This window comes from Lepus europaeus, chromosome 3, assembly GCF_033115175.1.
Source record: "Lepus europaeus isolate LE1 chromosome 3, mLepTim1.pri, whole genome shotgun sequence".
In the NCBI taxonomy this organism is placed as follows: Eukaryota; Metazoa; Chordata; class Mammalia; order Lagomorpha; family Leporidae; genus Lepus; species Lepus europaeus.
In genome coordinates, this window is record NC_084829.1 from 18551639 (window position 1) to 18575439 (window position 23801).

At 44.0% G+C, this 23801-nt stretch overlaps 1 protein-coding gene across 2 annotated transcripts in view; it reads right to left on the reverse strand.

Moving 5' to 3' along the window:
- Window positions 1-23469, reverse strand: part of MRS2 (magnesium transporter MRS2) — a 35705-nt gene extending 12236 nt beyond the window's left edge. Inside the window, exons 1-9 of one of the 2 annotated variants that reach the window (XM_062185286.1) lie at window positions 23205-23469; window positions 22506-22579; window positions 19613-19649; window positions 18416-18528; window positions 14329-14502; window positions 11431-11561; window positions 8162-8278; window positions 1055-1207; window positions 429-546 (exon numbers count right to left, since the gene is read on the reverse strand). In XM_062185286.1, coding sequence (XP_062041270.1) covers window positions 429-546; window positions 1055-1207; window positions 8162-8278; window positions 11431-11561; window positions 14329-14502; window positions 18416-18528; window positions 19613-19649; window positions 22506-22579; window positions 23205-23364 — 1077 coding nt within the window. In that variant the 5' untranslated portion in view covers window positions 23365-23469. The remainder of the gene's footprint in view (window positions 1-428; window positions 547-1054; window positions 1208-8161; window positions 8279-11430; window positions 11562-14328; window positions 14503-18415; window positions 18529-19612; window positions 19650-22505; window positions 22580-23204) is intronic. The other variant, XM_062185289.1, reaches the window with a different exon arrangement.
- Window positions 23470-23801: the final 332 nt, after the last annotated feature.

Here is a 23801-nt window from a genome sequence, read left to right on the forward strand (position 1 = left end):
CACAATGGGAGGCAGCTCCGTGGTATCTCAAGCAGCTGGCTCCCTGCCTTCAAGCACCTGCCTTCAGGCCAGCCCTGGCTGTTGCGAGTATGTGAGGACCTGGTGAATGAGCAATCTGTCTCTCCCTCTCTTTCAAGTAAATAATACCAATTAATTTTCAAAAAGATCTAAAAAATAAACACTCTTCACTGACACTGCTTCAGAGTTTAACACTGGGTTATCAAAGCTACCCCATGTGTCACTACAAGTATTGGAAAACAAAGCAACCTAGGCTAGACTTATAATAGGTTCCAAACATATGGCCTGAATTGTGAGACACAATATAATTTCATTTCACAGGTTAGTCTTTTAAACAAGAAATCTATTGAAAATTGACCTTCAAAACAATAAAAAACAATCTCCAAGTTACTGAAATAGTCCCTTCTTACCTCTTCAAGGGAAGATTCCAAATTCATTCCAAAAGCAACTCCCATGAGTCCAAAGAGTGAAAGAGAGAAGGTTCCCATGGTCAACTGCAGGTTCAATCTCATCATCACGTTACGGTGGCTGGAGAGAATTCTCACTCAGATCAGAAGGGCCATTACACACAGCAGATTCACTAAATCATCTACTAAAGGCCACATTAAATTTACACCTTCAAAAAATTTTTACAGTAGCTATAGATGATGATGGTATAATTCCTTCCAAAATGTGATCTCCTTGTAAAAAAATTATTTTTAAAAAGATTTATTTGAAAGTCAGAGTTACAGAGAGACAGAGAGATCTCATATCCAATGGTTCACTCCTTTGATGGCCTCAATGGCCAGGGTTGAGCCAAAAGCTTCATCTGGGTCTCCCACAGGGTTGGCAGGGACCCGAACACTTGGGCCATTGTCTGCTGCTTTTCCCAGGCCATGAGCAGGTAGCTGGATTGAAGTGGAGCATGAAGGACACAAACTGGCACCCATAAGGGATGCTGGCATTGCAGGTGGCAACTGTACCTGCTATGCCACAATGCTGGCCCCTTAAATAATAATTTTTTTTTTAAGACAATACCTACAGACTGCTTCCTTACCTGTCCAGGTTGATGAAAATGATACTCTGTGAGTCATCGATCAGTGCCCTGAGTTCCCGAGCTGCATTGGAGAGATCCTCAGCCAGGCGGTAGTAGTTCTCCAACAGCAGCTCCATCTCCTCTGCATGGTCAATGCCAGCACTGCTCTTCTCACTTCGATGGAAAGAGTAAGCCTAATTAACACACCTCCAGTAAGTGAATCCTACATTAATACCCAAACTTCCTGGATTAGTGTGTAATATTCAGCCACCAGTGAAAAACCTACTGCCTTTGTCTTTTCTATGGTTGCGAGTGAGGCCAGTCTGAGTGGCTCTGAAGCTGATCCCAGACGCTATCCAGACAAGTCCAGACAGAGGTTCCATCCTCCTACAGGCTAGTTAGTGTCACTGTATTCCAATGCCCCAACTGATGAGACTAACACAAATGCGTGCTGTCACTCGCAGGTAAATCCCAGGCACGTGAATGCTGATGAATTAGGGCAAATCCAAAACCACTATCTGGTAAAACAAAACCAATACAAAATGCACAAAGGGTATTTCCCTTCCATGTTATGTATATAACATGCTGTTTCCATTTATGATGAAACATGTTTTTGGAATGATATCAGTATCTGCTTCATCTTCCTACCAAACCAAAGAGGATAAGGCAATAGGGTATCCTGTACAAGACAAATTGATCAAAAGGCCTATCAGAGACAGATCAGCTGAAGTACGGCAATTAAGCATTCTAGCGTTTAGATTTCAAATACTGTTATCTAAATTCTATTTAATCAACTCTTCAAAATATTAAAAATGTATAGATCATACAAACTCTATATAAGGATCACTATTAATTTCTGATACTGCTCTACAAACAAAGTATTTTGGGTATTTCAAAAGTAAACATTAGGCAGAGTAAGATAGCAGCTGCTGAGTCACATCCTTAGAGACAGCAATTTGAACGGCTATTCATGTACCTAACTATCTTTACAAGAGCTGAGGGAGCCAGGTAAGAGCCCACAGTGCCTGGTATTGAAGCAGGCAGAAAGAAGTTGCCTGCACTGCCTTTTCCCCAACTCCTGGCAGCACAGCGTGGAAAGAGACACCTCCTGCTGGGGGAAGGGAGAGGAATTAAGTCCAAGTGCAGTCACCAGGCCGGCCATGGTGAGACCCAGTGCTGCGCGGAGCCCTTTAGCCCCCATCTGCAAGTCAGGACCCATGGACCGAGCCTCTGGAACTAGGCTAGCCAGGTGGCCGAAGGACAGCCTCCTGTTCCCCTCCCCAACCTTAGCCAGTACAGCACTTAGGAAGACCCCACCCACCAGGGAGTGGGGCAGGAAAGTGGGCACACAGATATACTATGTGCACAGCATCTGCCATTCTGTCTCTCCAGATGGCAGTGTCGCTATAGTTAACAATCTACTATATACTTCAAAATAGTTAACTATGTATTCTATACTTAAATAGCTGGAAGAGAGGACTTTTTAATGATTTTATCAAAATGAGTGATGTCTGAGATGACAGATATAATCAATTTAATTTTATAATTACACAACTTACATATGTATCAAAACATCAGAATGTATCCCATAAATATATATAATTACGTCAATCAAAACTTAAAATACAGAATGATACTAAGGGAGAAACAGGGATATACAGAGGCAGAAGATAACACTTTAAACTTTACATGTGACATGATGTCTATATTTGATAAACATATCTATCAAGTTTTTATTAAAAATGTTGTCCAAGAGGGCCAAATAAAGGTATCCCGTGTTCGTCTCCTCCTTCAGAGAAAACTATAAAAACAAGTAAATAACTACCTGTAGAGGCGAGTGCTTGAGGGAGAACACTGTAACTCAGCCAGTGAGACATGGGAACCCCAGAGGGCACAGAGGCCTGGGATGGCAGCATAGAGAGATGCACCGGCAACCATGCCCGCAGCACCACAGCCAGGGTGAATCCCCAGAGCAGGGGAAAAGTAAACAGGAAAGCCCCAGCTGACCCCATCTCCAGGGACACTGGCCATCGGCAATCTTAGCTACAGGAAGGATCCACAGTTGCCCAAGGGTGTGGAGTCCAGCAAGGGGAGCTGCCTGGAGCACAGGGTAGCCGTGCTTCTGAGAAGAAACTCCCAAAACACTGGCTATGGCAGTGTGACAGGAGTCACTGTCAGAACCCACACTGCCCTAGGGGACAGAACCCCCTGCATATCTTGCCCTCTGGGGCTCCACAGATGCTCCAGCACACAAGCAAAACAGACTGCAGCCAACTAGACCTAGCAACATCATCTCAGTGCAAGAGCTGTCCGACAGAGGTGTAGCTCCGTAGGGTGGGTCCTGCTCCCAGACTGCAGAAGCGGGCTGCTTGCCTCCGAAGACTTAGGGCTGTCCCTTCACACTCCATCTTTTCCCACCATGGCAGTGCACACCTGCCCTGGACTTAGCCCTAACTCCCTGACAGCTCCCTTCTCAGGTCAACCCTGGCGTTGGTGGGAGAGGAAAGCCATGCTCACCCACCCTGGACTCGGGCCCAGCTGCTGCCACCAGACGTGTATACCCCTTCTGAGTCTGACAGGAGTGATCCTTCACTCAACCCTCGCCACTGCTGCCATCAACTGCAGTGCGAGAGAGAGGAAGACTGCACATCAGCATCAAACCAGAGCTGAAGCCCAAGCAGCCCACCAAAGCAACACTCAAAGACATGTTTTTCAGGAAGAGGCCTTCGATCCATGAAAACCACCCTTTAAAAGTGAGGCTCCTGATCCACCCGACTTGCAAGTATCAACGCAGGGACATAAGAAGTATGAAAGGGCAAGGCAGCACGACACCACAAAAGGAATCAAACAATGCTTTAACATCAGACTCCACAGAAAGGGAGACAATGCCTGATAAACTATTCAAAAGAATGAGTATAAGGACACTCAACGTGACACAAGAGTACAAACTAAATTAGGAAATCAATGCATGACTGGAATGAGAAATTTTGAAAAAGAACCAAACAAAAAGTCACAGAAATGAAAAGCTCAATTAAGTCAAATCAAAAAACACAGCTTAAAACCTCAACAGACTAGATCAAACTGAGGAAAGAACACCTGAACTAGAACATGAGTCTTTTAAAATGTTGCAGTAAGACCAAACAATATAAAAAAAAAACTTTGAAAAGATCCAAGATCTTCAGGACACCATTAAGTGAACAAATATTCAAATTATGGGATTTCCTGAGAGAGAAGAAAGGAGTAGAGGCACATGAAAATTTATTCAATGAAATAATAGCTGAAAACTTCTATAGAGAGGTATTGGGGGCTGGTGCTATGGCATAGTGGGTAAAGCTGCTGCCTGCAGTGCCAGCATCCCATATGGGGACCAGTTCAAGTCCCAGCTGCTCCACTTCTGATCCAGCTCTCTGCTGTGGCCTGGGAAAGCAGTGGAAGATGGCCCAAGTCCTTGGGCCCCTCCACGCTCATGGGAGACCCAAAGAAACTCCTGGCTTCGGAATGGCACAGCTCTGGCTGTTGCAGCCATCTGGAGAGTGCAACAACTGATGGAAGACTCTCTCTGCCTCTGCTTCTAAGTAACTCTGCCTTTCAAATAAATAAATTAAAAAGAAAGAAAAAAAGGTATCAGGGGTAGAAGGGTTAGTGGCATTGTAGCATAACAGGTTAGGCTACCACCTGCAATGCTGGCATCCATATGGATGCCATTTCAAGACCTAGCTGCTCTGTTTCTGATCCAGCAATGGAAGATGGTCCAAGTCCTTCAGCCCCTGCACCTACCTGGGAGACCCAGATGAAGCTCCTGGCACCTGACTTTGGCTTGATCTAGCCCTGGCCACTGAGGCCATTTGGAGAATGAACCAGTGGATGGAAAATCTCTCTCTATAATCTCCCCCTCTCTCTGACTTGCCCTTTCGGATGAGATTGGGCGTGTTCAGGGTGGTATGGCAATAGACTAACTTGCCCTTTCAAATCAAATAAATCTTGAAAAACAAAACAAACAAAAAAACAAGGAAAGAAAGATAAGGACATCCAAGTACATGAGGCCCATATGACTCCAAACAGAAAAGATCCTCACTGCACATTATAGGCATATTCTCAAAAGTACAATACAATGACAGAAATCTAAAATTTCTTAAAGTGCCATGTCATCTTTAAGAGAACCACCATTAGACTAACAATGGATTTTTCAATGGAAATCTTACAGGTAAGAAGGATATGGGATGATGTATTCCAAGTTCAAGGAAAAAAACCTTCCAACCAAGAATACTTTACACAATAACGCTATCTTTCATAAATGAAGGAGAAATAAAGACTTTCCAAGACAACCAACCAAAGGACTGAGTGGCCCTGCAAAAGATGCTTAAGGGAATCCTACACAGAAAAGCAAAGAAAGGTAACTACCATCACAAACACATGTTTAAGTATAAAACCCATTCGAAGAACAAAGGATATTCAAAATCAACAGAATAAAAAAAAGGACTTCATTACTTATAACCCTGAATGTAAATAGACTAAATTCACCAAATAAAATATACAGATCAGCTGAACAGACAAAAATCATGGCCCAACAAAAATGGATTCCTGATATCTCTGTGGGGAGACCTGGACAGAATCCGTCCCTTTGGCCTCCTAGTCAATGGGAACATTTGAGAGAATGAACCAAAGAATGTTTCTTCCTCTCCAATAAATAGAGTTGGCCTTTTTATTATTATTATTAATGAAAAAGAATTGTGGTTTAAAAAATTTCTTGAATAAAAATGGAACCATAACACACTTATGGGATACTGCAGAGACAGGACTAACAGGGAAGTTTATAGCAAGAAGCACCTGCATTAAAAAAAAAATCACAAATAAACATCCTAACAATGCATCTCAAGGGCAAAAAAAAAAAAAAAAAAAATCAAATCCAAAGTTAACAGAAGGAAAGAAATAACAAAGATCAGAGCAGAAATAAATGAAACAGATTATAGAAACACACATAAAAATTTAATGAAGAGTCGGATGTTTGGAAAGAAAAACAAAATAAACCTTTTAGCTAGACTAAGTAAAAGCGGGAGAAGACTCAAATAAATAAAATCAGAGATGGAAAAAAGATATAATTGATCCTATGAAAAAACGGTGGTAGAAAATTACAAAATACTTTGGAATAAATTCAACCAGGGACATGAAAGATCACTTTACAGAACACTTAAGTAAAAAAGTGAAGTCAGCAGAAAATGGAAAGATCTCTGTTCATGGATTGAAACAATTAATATTAAGGTGTCCATATTACCCAAATTGATGTAAGGTTCAATGTAATGCACATCAAAATATCAATGACATTCTTCATAGAATTAGAAAAAAAATCCTAAAATTCATATGGAAGCACAAAAGAACCCACATAACCAAAGGGATTTTAAAAAAAGAAAAGTGGAGGCATCACAATATGTGATTTGAAGATATACTACAAAGCAAAACAGCATGGTACTGGCACAGAAACAGACATATAAACTAAGTGAGCTGAATAGAAATTAATTCATGCATCTATAGCCAAGTGATTCTTAACAGAGGCATCAAAAGCATAGATTGAAGAGACACAGTCTCATCAATGAATGGTGCTAGGAAAACTTCATACATACATATGCAGAGGACTGACACGTGACCCCTACCTCTCATCCCACATAAAAATCAACTCAAAACGGAACAGACATAAATGTTAACACCTGACACTATGAAAGTACTAGAAAAAAAGAGGGGACACACTTTAAGAGATTGCATATGCAATGATTTTTTGAGGTACAACTCCAAAAGCCAAACATAAACTAGACAAACATGACTGTATCAAACTAAGAAGCTTCTGTACAGAAAATAACAGACAATAGACAGAATGGGACAAAATATTTGAACTATGCATCTGACACAGGATTAATATCCAGAATACATAAGGAACTAAAAAACCCAACAGCCAAAAACCCACACTATCTATAAAGAAATGGGCAAAGGATCTGAATACACATTTCTCAAATAAGAAATACAACTGGCCAGTGAATATACGAAATGCCAATATTATTAGACATCAGGGAAATGCAAACGAAAAACACAGTGAGAAATCATCTCATACCAGCTAGAAAGGTTATTATCAAAAAGACAAATATTGCATGTTCTCTCTCATATGCAGATGTTTAAAAAGAAATTGATCTGAACTTTGAGCAGTGATTCCCAGAGGCCGAGAAGAGGAGAAAGAGAGAAGACATAGGGCTGTTGGCTAACAGGTACCAAATACAGTTAGAAGTAACGAGTGTCAGTGCTCACAGTACGGGGGTGACTATGGTTCCTAACACTATAACACACACTGCATAGAGAGGGAGCTGGTAGGCTCTGGAAATGAAGGCGAGTTGCCTGATGTGATTGGCTTCTGCTGTGTTGCACTGAAATATCGCTCCTTGCCCCATAAAAATGTACACACATTATACAGTAATGAGAAAATTTTTTAAATAATTAGGAAAAAATACATGTCACTAAGTTCAAATGCTGATATTCAACTACCCAGCTGGACAATGTACATGTACTATACTCTGCCAGAGTTACTCTACCCTGATCTGACCATTCCATACTGAATACATATATATATATTATAATGTATTCCAGAAATAGGTACAATTAACACATATCACCACATATCCATTAAAAATAAATATATATAAGAAAGCATTAACTTGAGTGTGCACAAGTGAGTAAATGATTTCTAAATTCTTTAGAGACTAAAATATGTAAGACTGGCATTTTAAAATCAGACCAAACTTGGAGAATTTATGTGCACATCCTATACATCCTGCTTGGTCCCACACTCTCCCTCCCCACTGTGAACCTCTCTGTTCCTCTGCTCTACCTGCCAGGTGAGTTACGGTGGCAGACGTGTGCCAATCTGGTGGCCAGTCTTTGTAGAGAAACTTAACTGTGTGTAGTGTCTTTATATTCCAGCCTACGGATGCAACCAACATGCACTGGAAATCTCCTTGTAAAACTGAATGAGACGCACAGGGAGAAAGCAAAAACAATGAGGACAGAAAACGTCTATATTCTCTAGGAAAATCACCCAGAAGGAAGGACAGAAAATTCAGCTAAAGGAAACAGTATGAGCACACTCACAACACTTGTGGGTCACTCCATTTTGTCAGACAGAGCTCTTCCAGCAGCTCCTCCTCATCCAGGATCTCCAAAATTGACTCTTTGAAAATTTTAATGTCTGTTTCTAACTCTGATAGGCTGCAAGAAGCGTTATGCAGAAATGATCAATAGTATGAACTTATAAAAACATTTCACTATTAGTATACTGACCGTTTGGCAATCTTACTAAGCGGACCCACTTATACATATACTCATGGCAAACACTACTTTGTAAAAATTTTTTATATTAATCATGCAAATTAGCAATGAATTCCCGAACCACAACTAATTGGTAAGATTAATCAGTATAAATTTCAGTATTCATTTTAATCAATAAGGTAGTGATAAGATAAAAAGCTACTGATTCAAGAATTTTAACTGTTAATTCTAGAAGGGATTTTAGGAGGTACAAATCCTGAATGCATGTTTATTCAACTGATGATATAAATTAAAACTCTGCTTTTAAATTCTGGCACGCATTATGATTTAAAAAAAAACAGAGCTTGGGCCATGGTGGGAGAGAGAACTGGATTGAATTTGCAGAAGCCACTCACACTGTAGTTTAGACAAGTGACTTAAACCTCAGCTCTCTCACCTTCAAAATGGGGACAACACCAGCTACTGAGCAGGGTTGCTGATAGGATGAGATGAGATTACACGTGGAAGAGCCTTAAATGGTATTTCATGCAAAATCTTTCCAATAAACACTAGACTATGTACACCTTTTAGCTCAACTTCCCAATCATGCCACTTTTTCACTTAAAAAAAAAAAAAAAGCAAAGATTTATTATTTGAGAGGCACAAATAGATCAATTAGAGGCAGAGACAAAGAGGTCTTCCATTTGCTGGTTCACTCTCCAAAGGGCCACATGATGGCCAGGGCTGAGCTGATCCAAGAGCTGGGAGCTTCTTCCTGCAGGGACACAAGCACCTGGGCCCATCTTCCACTGCTTTCCCAGGCCATCAGCAGGCAGCTGCATTGGAAGTGGAGTAGGTGGGACTTGAACCAGCGCCCATATGGGATGCCAGTGCTGCAGGCGGAGGATTAACCTACTACGCCACAGCAGCAGTTCCCTACTTTTCCACTTTAGTGAATTGGGGCCAGTGTTGTGACAGAGCAGGTTAAGCCTAAGCTTCTAACACTGGCATTTCATACTGGGGTACAGTTTCAAGTCTCGGCTGTTCCACTTCATATCCATCTCCCTGCTGATGCACCTGGAAAAGCAGAGGAAGACACTCCAAGTACTAGAGACCCTACCACCCATGTGGGAGACTCGGATGGGGTTCCTGGCTCTTGGTTTCAGCCTGGCCCGGTCCTGGCAACCAACAAATGGACTATCACGTTCTCTGTGTCCCCTTCACTCCTCCTGTCACTCTTTCAAATAAATCACACACACACACACACACAAACACACACACACACGAGAGTGAGTGAAAAGAGTGGTGACAGAGACAGAGAGAGATCTTCCTAATTGTCTGCAATAACCAGAGGTGGGCCAAGCCAAAGCCAGGAGTTTCATCCAGGTCTTCCATAGGGATGCAGGAGCCCAAACACTTAGGCCATCTTGTGCTGCTTTCCCAGGCACATTAGCAAGGAGTTGGATTGGAAGTGGAGCAGCTGGGACTGGAACTGGCACCCATATGGAATGTCGATGCTGTGGATAGCAGCTTTACACACTGTGCCACTGTGCTAGCCCAAATACATATATATATATACATACATACATACCAAGTATGACAATAAGGACATTGTGACTAAACCATAAAATAAAACATCACCATTAGCAAGACTTTTTTGTTTTAAAGATTTATTTGAAAGGCAGAGTGACAGAGAGGCAGAGATTTTTTTTTTTTGTAATCTAGATCTGTATCTTTCATTCACTAGTTCAGTCCCCAATTGGTTACAACAGCGAAGTATGGGCCAGGCCAAAGCCAGGAGTTTTTTTTTTTCCTTTAAAGATTTATTTATTTGAAAGAGTTAACAGAGAAAGGCTGAGCCAGAGAGAGAGGCCTCCATCTGCTGGTTCATGCCCCAGATGACCGCAACGGCCAGAGCTTAGCTGATCCAAAGCCAGGAGGCCCCACGCGGATACAGGGCCCCAAGGATTTGGGCCACCTTCCACTGCTTTCCCAGGCCATTGCAGAGAGCTGGATTGAAAGTGGAGCAGCAGGGACCCGAACCAGTGCCGGCACTGCAGGCTGGGGCTTTAACCCATTGTGCCACAGCAACGGCCCCAAAGCCAGGAATTCTATTCTGATCTCCTACATGGGTGGCAGTGGCCCAAGCACTTGGGGTCATCTTCCACTGTCTTTCCAGGTACATTAGCAGAGAGCTGCATTAGTAACACAGCATCCAGGACTTGAACTGGCACTCTGATATGGGATGCCAGTGCTGGAAGTGGTGTCTTTACCAGTTGCACCACAATGCCAGTCTCCATTATTTCTTTAAAATAAGAAACTTTACTATTTATTCCCAATTTAATTTCATTATTTATTTCCATTTATTTGAAAAATAGAGATCTTCCATCTACTGGTTTACTCCCCAAATGCCTACCAACAGCTAGGTCTGAGCCATGCCAAACCCAGGAGCTCAATCTGGGTCTCCCAGGTAGGGGGCAAGGACTCAATCACTCGAGCCATTACCTGCTACCTCCCAGAGTGTACATCAGTAGGAAGCTGGAACTGGAATAGTCAGGACTTCAACCTAGTTACTCTGATCTGGGAAAAAGATCAACCTGAGCCAAATGCCCCTTCTCCCCCTCCCAGCTGGTATTTTAGAACAGGCAATAACGACACTAATTTTTACCTACATTTATGCTAAACATTTCACTGTTAAGATCACTGATGGGGCTGGTGCTGCAGTGTAGTAGATGAGGCTGCAGCCTGTGATGCCAGCATCCCACACGAACGCCGGCTGCTCTGCTTCCTATCCAGCTCCCTGCTAATGGCATGGGAAAAGCAGTGGAAGATGGTCCAGGTGTATGGGCCCCTGCCAGCCACGTGGGAGACCTGGTTGAGGCTCCTGGATTTGGCCTGGCCCAGCCCTCGCTATTGCAGCCATCTGCAGAGTAAACCAGTGGTTGGAGTATCTCTCTCTGTGTCTCTCCCTCTTCCTCTCTTCCTGTAGCTCTGAATTACAAGTTAATAGATGGATATTTATTTTATTTATTTATTTTAAAAAGAAAGACTACTGAGAGAAGTTTTAAGACATCTGCCTGTAACTCCCACCTTAGTAAGTAAATCATACTTACCTTTTGCCATTTTGCAGTAAGACGTGCAGTTTGCTTCTGTCTATAGAAGAGTGTTTGGGATCCACTAGAGCTTCCAGCGTCTCAAGGATCAGCGGCTGCAAAACGCTGAGTTTCCCCTGAAGAGTGCTGATCTGGATAACAACATGACCTTTCGTGAGGATTAGAACACTCAGGGACAGCGATTTCTGATTAAATACAGAAACCGGTAACGGCCAGAGATGGTGGCAGCACTTGAGCATGCGTCAGTGCTGGAAGGCCTGTTCCAGATGCCTCAAGAGCTGGATCTCCTGAGTTAGAGCAATGCATGAAGCCATCACTGTGCTCAGATCTGGTTGTCAGGGAATCACCCTCAGACACCCTCGTTCCTCCTAAGATAGCGATTATGAAAGGAATTGGGGTTGGGTCTACTAAATAAAACCTGCCATTCTACAGTTAAAACAGAAACTTTGTACTTTGTAAACAATACCTATATTTTTCTGTAAACAGAATATAGTGCAAAATACCTATCAACAAATCTCTTTTGAAAATCACAAGTTTGGGCCAGCACTGTGGCATAGTAGGTTAAGTCTCCACCTGTGACCCTGGAATCCCCTATGGGCACCAGTTCAAGTCCTGGCTGCTCCACTTCCAATCCAGCTGCCGGCTAATGGCCTGGGAAAGCCGTAGAAGATGCCCCAAGTGCATGGGCCCCTGCACCCATGTGGGAGACCTGGAAAAACTCCTGGCTCCTGGCTTTGAATCTGCCCAGCTCTAGCAGTTGCAGCTATTTGGGGTATGAATCAGTAGATGGAAAATCACTCTCTCTAACTCAGACTCTCAAATAAAGTCTTTAAAAATACTCTTTCTTATTTAACACAGACATGGCTAACATTCAACAGAAATGCACTGATACAGCTATAATAGTTGATAAAATATTGAAATACTTCCGTACCAGTTGGCATTTACTATTTAATTTATGTGAATTAAATAGTAAAATTACTGACAAATTCTGTCACATAGTGGTTTTTGTTTTTTAAATTTATTTATTGTGAGGGAAAGCCAGAGAGAGATACCTTCCAGCTACTGGTTCACTCCCCAAATGGCACAACAGCCTGGTCTGGGCCAGGCCGGAGCCAGGAGCGGAGAACTCCATCCTGGTCTTCCATGTAGGTGGGAGGAGCCCAATTACTTAAGCCATCTCCCATTGCCTTCCCAAGAGCATTAGCAGGGAGCTAGATTAGAAATGGAACAGCCAGGACTCAAATCGGAGCTCATATGGGATGCTGGCATGGCAAGCAGCAGCTTAACCTGCTGAGCCACACACAACACCAGCCCCTCACAGTGCCTCATTCAGAGGCACAATTACTGTGAGGCTAAGGGGCTTTGCTCTGGAAAGTGGAGTCTAGAGTCAGGGTGCCTGCGCAGATGTCCGACTTCCTGTACTGAGTGGCTTCCTGGTCAGAAGACCTTAAATGTGAGGCAGATAGAATTCGTTAGTATCCAAGAGAGACATCGACCTTCTGCCACGCAGGCATGGACTCAGGCAGTGGTTGGGATGCTATGGAGGGTCGCTGACAGCATGCCTGTGAGGTCTCTCAGGTGCATCTGGGGAGTTTCCTCTGAAAGCCTATTCCTCCCGAGGGTTGGCTGGCCTTCGTTAATGTGTAAAAACCTTCCCAGGACCCCGTTTAATGGCAGAAATGTGTTATCCCCACTGACAGCCTGACCTCCCTCTAAGTCTTCCCCAAGCCAGTCTCCAGAAAGGAGCCCCAGGTCAGCCCCGCCCCTTTCCCTCCCACCTCTACCTACTCCCTCACTGAGAGCGCGCTCAGTTCTGCCCTGGCTGTGTGAGTTCCTGAGAGCTTACCTAGCCCGTGCAGCCTGCCACTGCACACGGCAGGCACCTGAGGAGGGAGCCTAGCCACCTAGTCCCTCCGCAGAGCCAGGCAGCCGAGAGAGGAGGGCACCAGGCTCACCTCACGTCCCCTTTGCCCTCGGCTCCCTCCGCCCCTTGGTGAGGCTGCTGCTTGAACCAGCTCCTGCGTGCAGCCAGCTCCCCAGTACATGACTCTAACAGGGGACAGAAAAGGTAATGAAGTGTTTGCGGGGCCAGGAAAGCAGCGAACCTCCCTGTTCAGGGCCCAATAGGATCCCCTGACAGCCAATGACCATGAATTTAACAGGGCAGCCATTACATGAATTCTGTGTGGTCTCTATCAATCTAAGTCTCAGAGAACTAATTTAGCTTCCTTGAAGATTTGTACAAAGAATGGGCTGATGATTTAATGTATTTATCATGTGTAAGTATTGCTATAATATAAATTTAGAAAATAAAATGGAATGCTTTAAAAATTTATGTTTATTTCTATATTTAGGATATTAAGTATTTACAGTCACCATCCCTCAATAAAGGTGGCCAACTTGAACCGTGCTTCTCTGAATGCTCAAAGTATCACACCCAGAACCTTTAGTTCTGCATGCTTGGGTCAGAATGTTTAAGAATCAAGTCCTTTCTTCATACACGACCTTTAGAGATATTTCTGACAGGAGGATGTGGCTAGGGAAAGCACCCCTGGAGCAGTACTAATGTGTCTCAATTACATTTCAAAAGCAGAATATGCCAGCAGCTAAATAAAGAGAGGCTTGTTGCAGGGGCGTAGCCTAGCAGTTAGGAAGCCTGCATCCCACACTGGCATGCCTGGGTATAACACCCAGCTTTGGCTCCCGATTGTAGCTTCTGGTGAATGCAGAACCCTGTGTGGAAGCAATGACACCTCAAGTAACAGTTTCTACCACACACAGGAGACTTGGGCTCAGTTCCTGGCTCCTGGCTGTGGCCTGCTCCTGTCCCAGCTCTTAGGGGATTTGGGAAGCCTTTCAAATAAATAAATACAAATATTTTTTCTTAAAGAGGCTTACCCAGTATTGCAAGAGTGCTTCTATAGCTCTGAACTCAAAGGGTAATGGGTAGGTGACAAGTTGACCATCTCCAGCCAGCTGCGAAGGAAGTTCCCGGAACAGCCACTGCTCTAAATTGAAGTTACGATAATCCAGTATCAGAAGACATTCTGGAGTTATGACAGCTTTCACATACTGTAAAAAAACAAAAACAAAACTACGTATTTAAAGACATGCACATACACACATTAGCTAGCTGCAGAGCTATAAGAAGAACTCATAAAATAGTTTAACATTTTATTAATTTTGGATTAAAACTAAATCAAATCAGTGTTTGCTTAATTATTTGAAAGGCAGAGTTAGAGAGGAGAGACAGAGATCAATCTTCAATCTGCTGGCTTACTTCCCAAATGGCTGCAACAGCTAGAGCAGGGCCAGGAGCTTCTTCCAGGTCTCCAACAAGGGTGTACGGGCCTAAGGATTTAGGCCATCTTCTACTGTTTTCCCACGCACATTATCAGGGAGCTGATAATGGGTCTTGAACTGGCACCCATAGAGGATGCTGACATAGCAGGCAGAAGCTTAACCTGCTCCGCCACAACACCAACCTCTATGTGTTCATTTTTTTAAAGACATTTTTTTTTAAAAGAAAAGCTAAAATATATGTAAGTGTAACTCACTCTCAGTAGAACTGAAATTACTAATTATATATTAAAGATTTCACTGCAATCACAAGAAACACAGGGAAGAAAAGGAACAAGGTAAGGTCCTTCTGAAAAGTTAGAAGATGGCCCAAGCACATGCCACCTGCCACCCACATGGGAGACCAGGACATGCCACCTGCCACCCACATGGGAGACCAGGATAAAGTGCCTGGCTTTGGCCTGGTCCACACCAGGCTGTTCTAACCATTTGGGGGGTAAAGTGCAGATGAAAGATCTCCTTCTCCCTCTGTCTCTTTCTGTTGCTCTGCCTTTCAAATAAACAGATCTTTTAAAAGGTAGAAGACAGACCTTTATTTTTAAAGGTTTACTTATTTACTTATTTGAAAGTCAGAACCGCAGTGAGAGAGGGAGAAACAAAGAGAAAGATCTTCCATCCACTGGTTCAATCACTAAATGGCTATGGCAGCCAAGGCTGGGTCAGGCTGACGCTGAGAGCCAGGAACTTCACTGGAGTCTCCCATGGGGGTGGCATGGGCACAAGTACTTGGGCCATCACCTGCTGCTTTCTCAGGTGCATTGGCAGGAAGCTGGATCAGAAGTAGAGTAGCTGGGACCAGTACTCTGATATGGGATGCCAGCACTGCAAGCAGTGGCTTAACCTGTTGTGCCACAACACCAGCCCCATAGACAGACCTTTAGATAAGGATTAATCTTAAACTAAATCTTATTAGTTTGGCTCAAGTAGGAAAGTTTCCTTTTATTAAAATAATCTGAAATTGTAAAGATAATACTAGTTGATACCAGTAAGAATTATAAACACCCAAAAAGAGACTGCTGGAGCCAGTGCTATGGCTCAGCAGGTTAAGCCACAACCCGCAGTTCCAGCATCCCATATGGGTGCTGGTTTGACTCCTGGCTGCTCCACTTCTGATCCAGCTCCCTGCTAGTGCATCTAAGAAAGCAGCAAAAGATGGCTCAATTGCTTGGGCCCTTGCACCCATATGGGAAACCAAAAAGAAGATCCTGGCTTCAGCCTGACACAGCCCTGGCAGTTGTGGCTATTTGGGGAGTGAACTAACGGATGGAAGATCTTCCTCCCTCTAACTCTACCTTTTAAATAAATAAATCAATCTTGGGGCCAGCGCCGTGGCTCACTAGATTAATCCTCCACCTGCGGCACCAGCATCCCATATGGGTACTGTGTTCTAGTCCCGGTTACTCCTCTTCCAGTCCAGCTCTCTGCTGTGGCCTGGGATAGCAGTGGAGGATGGCTCAAGTCCTTGGGCCCTGCACCCCATGGGAGACCAGGAAGAGACTCCTGCCTTCGGATCAGTGTAGCTCCGGCCGCTGCGGCCATTTGGAGAGTCAATCAACGGAAGGAAGACCTTTCTCTCTGTCTCTCTCCCTGTAAACTCTACCTGTCAAATAAATAAAAAATAAAAAATAAATCTTTAAAAAAAAAGAGAGAGAGAGACTGCCATCTTTCATGTTAAAGAATAAAGGGGGCCAGCACTGCTGCACAGCAGGTTAAGCAGCTGCTTGCAACATCCTATGTCAGAGTCCGGTTTGAGTCCACTTCTAATCCTGCTTCCTGCTAACATACTGGGGAAGGCAGCTGAGGATGGTTTAAGTCTTTGGGCCCCTGCCACCCAAAGACCTGACTTGAGTTCTTGACTTGGCTCTGGCCAGGCCTGGCCCTGGCTGTTGTGGGCATTTGGGGAGTGAATCAGAGATGGAAGAGCTCTATGTCTCGCCCTTTCTCTTTCTCTCTGTTGCTCTTTCAAATAAATAAATACATTTTTTAAAAAAGATTTTATTTGAAAGGCAGAGTTACCGAGAGGTAAAGGCAGAGAGAGGTAAGTCTTCCACCCGCTGATTCACTCCCCAGCTGGCTGCAATGGCTGGAGCTGCGTCGATCCGAAGCCAGGAGCTTCCTCAGGGTCTCCCACGTGGATGCAGGGGCCCAAGGACTTGGGCCATCTTCTGCTTTCCCAGGCCACAGCAGAGAGCCAGATTGGAAAAGGAGCAGCCAGGACTCAACTGGCACTCATATGGGATGTCACCACTGCAGGCGGCGGCTTTACCTACTAGGCCACAGTGCCAAGCCCAATAAATACATCTTAAAAACAAAAACACAAAAAGTAGCTTACAACCACTGTATTCGTGACATAGAAGTTAGAGATGATTTTCTTTTTTACATTTTTTTCAACGGTGTGTGAGAATTCCACACAAAGTTGAAAGATTTTATAGTATCATACACCTGCTATTTAATTTTTACAATTAGCATTCTACTAAATTTGTTCCATCAAATACCTGTCTCTCTCTCCACTGAAGAGGAATTATTTTGAAGGATGCTAGCTATTAAAAACAACAGCGAAACATTTGCTGGAAAAAAGAAAAACACTTGGGAGAAGACTGCTTCTATTTTAATTATTTTGACTAATTATGGATAAACAGACAAAAGTTTGTTATGAAAGACTTTCAAGAAAAGCAAGAGGCCGGCATTGTGGTACAGCAGGTAAATCCGCCGCCTACAACACTGGCATCCCATGTGGGCACCAGTTTGAGACCTGGTTGCTCCACTTCTTATCTAACTCCCTACTAATGCTCCTGGGAAAGCAGCGGATGATGTCCCAAGTGCTTGGGCCCCTGCACCCACATGGGAGACCCAGAAGAAGCTCCAGACTCCCAGCTTCGGCCTGGCCTAGCCCTGGCTATTGCAGCAATTTGTGGAGTGAACCAGCAGATGGAAGATCTTTAACTCTGTTTCAGATAAATAATAAAGTAAATCTTTGAAAAAAGAAATTCAAGTCCACACCCATCACAGGGTCAACAGCACTGAGACTGGTGTCTGCTTATCTATTTCTGGACCCACCAAAATAACAGATGTTTGCATTAACTCTGAATCATGAGGCAAAGTTGATACCTGAGGGTACTTCAAAGAGATTACAGAAAATGGAATAAAAAGTTTATTTTGGTGCAAAAAATCTTTTAAATTACATATATACAATTCTGAGTCAGTAGGGAAAAAGAAAATATATTATGGAACACTTTCCATAAACATCAACATTTAAATTAATGGTTATGAAATTTGATGGCTATTTGGAAAACGTTCTTGACTATCTGGAAAACATTCATTACATATAACTGTATTCCACTGAAAATATTCCTATTATAAATCAGTATTCTCTTATAAGTTCAGGCACTAGAGACTAAATTCAAAGAGAATGAAGACCACAGTCAGCTTTCCCAACATAGAACAAAGCAGTGTTATGCCTGTTAAGCATATGTACATAACCCATTTAAAATGAAGCGGTAAAACATTCTGTGTTCCACAAAGGTATTTTTCTATCCTCAAAGTACTTTCGATGTAGAAATTGATCACGATAGCTAGGAAGTAACTTCCGTAAGCAGAGAACTGTGGATAAACACGACACCGTTACCTCCATCCTCATAATAATCCTATTGTTTCTGGTTGTGATGCTCATGACGTGCTGGAATCTCAGATCTCTGGCTTGAAGACCCAACTCTTGGTATAATTCAGTTTTCTTCCTTTCTATAAAAGAAATAGAGTGGGCAAAACTAACAAATTAAAAGATTTAGATCTTTATGTTATTTCCCACCACCATCAAGATGATTTCCTATTACCAACAGAAACAAAAGTTGAAGAGTCACTTTTACCTAAAAAAAAGTTCAGGATAACTCTAGTTATTCCTTCCCCCTCTTTTGCACAGATCATAAAATTTCTCTGTACCCACAAGGCCCCTGGGGGATCATGACAACATACAAGAGCCATTTTCAGCTCTTCAGACGGGTCGCCTTTCTTGAACGTGAATCGTATATAAATACATTTTTAACTTTTTCTCACAATATTATCTTCAAGACCATAAATATGTGAACAGGTGAGTTCAAATTTCTTTGTTCCTGGACTATATAAAATGACAACGTTAGATCAGTTCTCACTCCAGATTTTCCCACCTGAAAATTAACAGAACATGTAACAGGTGAGAGAAAATGAAGACATTAAACTGATAGTTTCTGTAAGTACTGTCGAGCCGCACCTGTGACAGGGCTGCAACGGAACAACCTTAAGAGTGAAAACCACAGGAAATACTCTACAGAGACTTTGGCATCAGCAGGAACTGGACTGCAGGGGTGGAAGGCGAAGGAGGCCTGAGACTGGAATAATCTGAAGCCACACAGTAAAGTGACGCTGCATAGCTGTCCACAGACAGCACTCAGTGGTGGAGCCTACGTGACTGCCATGCAGTCCTGGGTCCCTCCCCATCTTTCGTCACTCACATCAATGGCAGTGGTAGCAGGGGACTCTGCCTTAAACAGGCTTCAGGGGAATGAACCTGGGGAGGAGGGCAGGGAATGGGAGATGCACAGAAGAGAAACCAAAGGGGGAAAGGATGTGTTCCTGGGCTCCAGTCCCACACTCCACACTGTCTTCAATATCCTATTAGAGCAAAAGTGTCTTCTGCCAGTCTGAGTGTTGCCAGTTCCAATCAGGCCCACTCTGGGAAGAAAGATCTTCAACACAAAGAATTTTCTATCCAAATGCTACAATTTCTCAATTTCCATCAGGTTCACTCACCGATTAAAAACGTAATTTAGAAGGAAAAAAATATACTTACCAAAAGAAGTAACATTTCCCTCTTTGTCAAATTTTGTCTGTAGATAGAAACAAAATATATTTTTTTTCTGAAATTAATATGCTGTAAGTATGTGGTATTATGACTAATAGCTCCAAAATTTTGAAATGCAGATATAAACCATAACTGACTTTCTTTAGGTTAAACTTAAGGGTTAAAAAAAAAAATCCTTTTATTCTTTGCTAGGACAAATCTGACCTGGATTAACTTTTTCTGTTCTGGTTTGTCTAGAAATCTGAAGGAGCATCAGGTGTCCTACTAGATAACACTGCTTACAGTAAAAGTGACCACTCACTGGTGGACTGCACTAGACAGAGAAGAGTATGAACGATATACAGGTTCCAGGTGGGAAGCTACACAGCTCTGCCCTTTCCGGAGAGCAGCTGGCCATGTACCTCGTGAGACCAAGGAAGCTGTGCCTCTGAGACAGATTCAAGAAATACTGACACTATAAGGCAGGGGGTTCTAAGCCCAGGTGGATCTCACACCCATCTTGGAGGATCTGAACTATTACTCAGGGGCCACAGAAGCAATCAAAGTATACACCTACGCTGCCCTACTTATACTCCCTGTCCTTTAAACTTCTGAGTAGACTGGGACCACCAGTGGCCAGTCTTACAAATCTAAATGTCTACCTGAGGTTAAGATGTCACTCTGGTGGGCACTGCAGAATCAATAAAGATTTATAGAAAAGGCCTCTGATAGTTGGGAGATGCAGAAAACGCACCTATTGTCTAGGGAGGAAAATTTTTCTGAATGGTTATCCAAGTTGCCAATTATTTACTAAACCTATGTGCTGGGGTGTGCTAATTACTACTAAATATGCATTTTCTTCATTAAGACCATATAGGTATAGTACAATACAGGTCATCTGTCATTACCACGGAAACACACATACACTCTATCAATAACACAGTGAAACCTATAATATAAATTTTAGCTTGCTTCTCATTAGCAAAGGTAAGATCAACATGAACACATAATTACAATAAAACATAAATGTTAAAGAGAATTTAAATTAAAATTTTATCTGTATAACACAGATGAGCTTTTCTCCTTAAATTTATTTCACAAAAGCATATATCCATGCAGAAAATTGGGAAGCAAAAATATGTAAAATAAAATATTTTAATCATATGAAATGAGAAATTTTAGAGAAAACCAAATACTAAATTTTTTTAAAGATTTATTCAAAAGTCAGAGTTACACTCCCCAATTGGCTGCAACAGCTGGAGAGCTGTTCGGAGCCAATCCAAAGCCAGGAGCCAGAAGCTTCTTCCGGGTCTCTCACGCAGGTGTGGGGGCCCAAGGACTTGGGCCATCTTCCACCCTTTCCCAGGCCATAGCAGAGAGCTGGATTAGAAGTGGAGCAGCCAGGTCTCAAACTGGCGCCCATATGGGATTCCAGAGCTTCAGGACAGGGCGTTAACCCACTGCACCACAGACCCAGGCCCTAAATATCTTTTAAGATGTTTTCCTGGGGCTAGGCCCGTGGCACAGTGAGTTAATCCTCCGCCTGTGGTGCCGGTTCTAGTCCTGGCTGTCCCTCTTCCAATCCAGCTCTGTTATGCCCTAGGAAAGTAGTGGAAGATGGCCCAAGCACCTGGCTCCAGGTTTTGGATTGGCAAAGCTCCAGCCATTGCGGACATCTAGGGAGTGAACCAACGGAAGGAAGACCTCTCTCTCTGGTTCTCCCTCTGTCTGTAACTTTACCACTCAAATAAATAAATAAAATCTTTAAAAAAAAAATGTTTTCCTATAAAGCATGATATACATACTTCTTTTACAGTCTCTCAAGTTACTAACTATACATACTAAAAACATTTACATCTCAGTATTCTTTCTTTTATGGAATATTTTTTGATATTTAAAAAAGTTCACACAAGTTATGGCTTTTTAAACTGTTTGCTTTGTAACCGGCTCAGTTTCCAATCAGCATCAGCTGATTCTCCTAAGTGTTTTTGGTAAACAATAATCTCATCTGAAATATTTTGTTCAACTAAATTGCTAACTCTTCCAGGAAGTGAATAAATGCCATACTTTTTACATGGTGGTTACTTTGTATAATTTACAAAGAAAATTTCTCATGTTAACAAGCTTAAATAATTAAGACGACCACAAATATATTGGATGTTCAACATATGCATGGTACTATCAAGGATTTTACAAGTATAAATTACTTTCATCCTCACAATAATTCTATCAGGTAGGCTCTTCCCAATCTATATATAACAAAACCAATGCACAAGGATGTTATCATAACTTGCCCAAATTCACCTAATTAATATCAACAGACAGAACTGAGATTTGAATTTAGGGCAGTATGGCTCAGAGCAACCACAATTAAATGCCCACAAAAGAAGTTGCAAGAACAGTACAATCAACTGCTACATAACTTCCACCTGTAAGCACCTTGCCCCCAAAGTGCCTTCTCTCCCTTTAGGCGGGTAAAATAAAGTCACACTGTTTTATTAGGCTCTTCTTTCCTGGACCATTTCAGAGGAAGTTTTAGAGACCACGACCTTCCAAGCACACTGTGCTGCCTTCAAGAGGCGTAACTTCCTGCAGAGCGCAGGTTCGAGCCCCTGTGTGGGTAAAGGCTTGAAGGCTTCTACACAGACTCCCGGGAAAAGCTTGAGTGACCAAGTAGGCAGCTGTGAAGGTGCCTGCAAGGACCTGGGCTAGAATTTCTAAAAACGCTCCACGGTCCCGCACTGCTGAGCCCGTCTGGCAGGCGCTCGGGTCACTGGCAAAGCACCACGCACAACACGACCGGTCGTGATTCACTACCCAGCAAAAAGCCGGTATCTTGGCCAACAGAGCGACCTGGGGAACGTGTGCAAAGTACTTTCTGCAAATTCCGAAACGCACTCACCACAGTGAACACCGGGGACACGCTGGCTAAGGTGGCTTGAGAGGCGTCGGAGGTTCTAAATCGACGTATTTCACCTGCAGGGCCAAAAGCAGCATTTTAATAGCTGCAGACGATGGTCTCAGGTTTCACAGGGAGTGGCTTTTTAAAGCAACGGTGAGGCATTAGAATAATTTATGCATTCCGACCAGCCTCTTCCCGGTGACATTTTAGTGTCACGTGGATACATAGCCATTAAATCAAGATTGCAAGAAAATGTCTCATCTTCTCTTGCACGATTTAAAAAGGCTCTCCCCATGCGTTATATTATAGATACGTTTGAGAAACCCCGAGTACCAGATTTCGCGTCTCTACAGACTTCATAGCGAACGCTTGTGAAATAACCCGGGCACAGGGCGAACACGGAGCTGTTCCTACTGCGGTCACGAGGCTCGCAGCAGCCAAGGGCAGTGGGGCAGAGGACAGAGGGCTGCGCGGGTCAGCAGCCGGCAGGGCAGAGCGCACAGCTGCGTCCCAGCGCGGGCACACACCGCGCGCCCCGGGCACCTGCTAGAGGCGACCCGACGCGGGGCGAGGCTCGCGAACCCGCGCACGGACCCCGCGCGCCGTCCTACACCTGCGCGCGGCCCCACGGCCGAGCCGGAGCACAGTGGCCGCCGCCACCCCCGCGGCGACCCCGACGCCGCTGGCGGGAAGCCGTACCTGCCGCGCGGAGCCGGCGGGGCGCGCACAGCGGCGCGGCCCGGCTCCGTCCCAGAAGGTCGGCCGCGCGGCCGCAGCAGACAACGGGGCGGGACACCGGCGCCAGGCCCCAGACCAGGGTGCATGAGGTCCGCCAGGACAGGCTCCGCAAGCATGCCATGGCACTGGAGCGACGAGACGGGAGCCAGACCCCGGCGCTTCATGCCGGACGCTGACGGCCGAGCTCGCACTGCGCTACCCACGACCCCGCGGCTGCGGCCGTCGCGTGCGGCGCCTGCGCACAACGTCGCGCGGGGGGCGCATGCGCAGTACTTCCTGCGCGTGCCCGAAGGTGTCTTCCGGCGCGCCCTTGTGTCCCTTGGCCAATAGAGTTTGCGCTTGCACCTGTATATACACACCTGGGGGCGGGGGGGCGGGGTTGGGGGCGGTCGGCTCTTAGGCCTTTGATGGGATTAGGTCTGCGTGAAGTGCCGATTGTTCCCATGAGATAATTGGTTAATATTAAAATGAAAAAGCGTGGGGCCGACGCTGTGGCGTAGAGGATAAAGCGGCCGCCTGCAGCACCGGCATCCCATATGGGCGCCGGGTTCAAGTCCC